This window comes from Palaemon carinicauda, chromosome 42 (genome assembly GCF_036898095.1).
Source record: "Palaemon carinicauda isolate YSFRI2023 chromosome 42, ASM3689809v2, whole genome shotgun sequence".
Classification (NCBI taxonomy): domain Eukaryota; kingdom Metazoa; phylum Arthropoda; class Malacostraca; order Decapoda; family Palaemonidae; genus Palaemon; species Palaemon carinicauda.
Genome location: NC_090766.1, coordinates 41,640,243 through 41,642,742, shown reverse-complemented (window position 1 = coordinate 41,642,742; position 2,500 = coordinate 41,640,243). Strand labels below are relative to the sequence as shown.

At 44.4% G+C, this 2,500-nt stretch overlaps 1 protein-coding gene across 1 annotated transcript; it reads left to right on the top strand.

Moving 5' to 3' along the window:
* Positions 1–1,970: 1,970 nt before the first annotated feature.
* On the top strand, positions 1,971–2,384 carry LOC137633119 (uncharacterized). The gene has a single exon (XM_068365280.1). The coding sequence runs from the start codon at positions 1,971–1,973 to the stop codon at positions 2,382–2,384; it is 414 nt and encodes a 137-aa protein (XP_068221381.1).
* The last annotated feature ends 116 nt before the right edge of the window (positions 2,385–2,500 follow it).

Genomic DNA, 2,500 nt, shown 5'->3' with positions numbered 1-2,500 from the left:
TATAAGCTCCCCCAAATCCCCCAACCTTAGCTCACAAGGATGCTAAGGTTGCAGCGACTAAAGAAACTAACGAGTTTGAGCGGGATTTGAACCCCAGTCTGGCGTTCACCAGTCAAGAACGTTACCACATCGGCCAGACTTTAATTGGTTGATTGATTGATTTTAAGTTTTCTGGCATCCTGACATCCAAAGTCATACGCCGATATCATTTATTATATATGAAAAATAAATGAATACTAAATTAAAACCATAAAATCGAAGATGTCACTATACAATCTAAATGGCTCTCAGAAAACCTGCTTCTAAAATAAATCTAAAAATGACGCTAGCATAGTACGACACATCATGTCCAAGAATCTTGGCAAGGATGAACCTGCCATCCTCACTTCGAGCTTCAAACTCGAAAAGACTTTTGGAAAGTCATGAAGAAACAACTCATTTGTTTCTTCGTAATAACTGGCTACGAATCTGTCACATTTGCACACGAAATGCAATAAAAAAAACCGAGACTTTTTGGATTGTGTACGATGTTGAGTTTCGTTTTCTTTTCATAAAATTCAATGGGATTTTTTTTGGTATTCAAATGAATGTTGATTTTAGTTGCTTATGATTTTGTGAATACTTAGATGACATGTGAGATGTGTGAAGCCTTCTTATTATATGTCATTTATGATTATAATTATAAATTATAAATTAGGTATTATTCTATTGAGGAAGTGTACAATATTTCATCTAGTGAAACTACATAACATTTCTGGAAGGTACATTGCAACATTTCAAAACAGAATCTCAATTATTTTATTGTTAGCAGAAAATAGTTAATCTAGTATAAGGGAATTTCTTGTTTGATAAACACAACTTGATTCATTAAGACTAATGATATTTTTGACAAAATGAGTCTTTATCAAGTGATGATAACGTTGCTAGATTAAATTGCATTCATTACCAAATTGATTTAGAAGCAATTCAAGTTAGTGATTTACATATATGACAGTCTGCAAGTCCATTCGGTTTTATTATTGAAAAAAAAAATATAATTATAAATGAAACCATTGCTGCAACAACATGGTATAGCTGAAAGCAACCCATTCTATTGTTTTTAGAAACAAATACCTAGCTATAACTAGCCTCCTGGCTAGTACAGTGGTAACGCCTTCGCCTAGCATTCGTATGGAAGCAGATCGACCCAAGTCCCGGACAGTAAGTCTAAGTTGTTTACTAGGGAGGCCACTGCAGTGGTCGGCTACCACGGAGGGTGGTTGGGATTGCCCGGCTGACGTTTTGGTGAGTATCTATTCTGATAAAACTGGAACTGAAACCAGACACATTTAACTTTTATTTAATCCCTACAGCATAAAACACTACTGTAACATAGCTATTCCATTTAAGCCCTTATTGAGTAACTAACTAGATATACTGCAGTGTGAACTATACGAGTATGTTCATAGCAGTATGCAGATCTACCTACCAAGACTACTGTACAAGTATTTCCATGATTGACAGCCTAAAATCACTGGCTACATCAACACTTGCATTCATTACACAACCTCTACAACGTTTACCACGCTTCCAGAAGAGTAAACCATTGCCAGATCTTTGATCAGAAAGCCTCTATAACGTTTACAACGATTCCAGAAGGCATGAATCACTGCCAGAGTTTTAACCGGCCCTATGTTGGGGGGGGGGGGGGGAGGGCGCAGCGAGTTAGTAATAATGTTAATCAATGCTGTAGAAAACACTGTAGGAAAGCTATTCTATTTCAGAAGAAAGTAATACAATCTAAAACTAACCAGACACAAGATGAACCATATATTGATAGCAGTAGCAGAACTTCCACACACCAAGATTACATATCACAGTTCTACGTCTGATAGCACATCATATCTTTTGGCCGTGGTGAGTAGGTAGTCATCGTAGAGAACCCTTTGATCAAACAAAGGTGGTCAGAACCCACCGTGGGACCCACTGACATGCGGGCTCACCGCCCCGGGACCCACCGACCCTCAGGTGAACGGACCCCGGGCGTACTGACCCCCAGATCCACCAAACCCCGGTCCCACCGACCACCAGGCCCTCCGCCCACCGACCTCCAGACTCAACGACCCACTGACCAACGGCTGCCAGGACCCAACGACCCCCGGGCCCACCAATCCCCAGACCCACAGCCCCCAGGTCCCACCGACCCCTGGCTCCATCGACCCCCGGACCCAATGACCCACGGGCCGACCGCCCCTCACCCACCGCTCCACCGCCGGGACCCACCGACCCCTGGGCCTGCCACCCCCCGTCCCACCGCCCCCTGGGTCCATCGACCCCTGGACCGAATGACCCACTGCCCCCTGGTCCCACCAACCCCTGTGTCCAGCGTCCCCTGGAATGATTGACCCACGGGCCTACCGCCCCTGGACCCATCGCTCCACGGGCCCACCACCCCCAGACCCACCAACCCCACGACCCACCGACCCACCGACTCCCAGGTCAACCGACGCCCAGACCCACT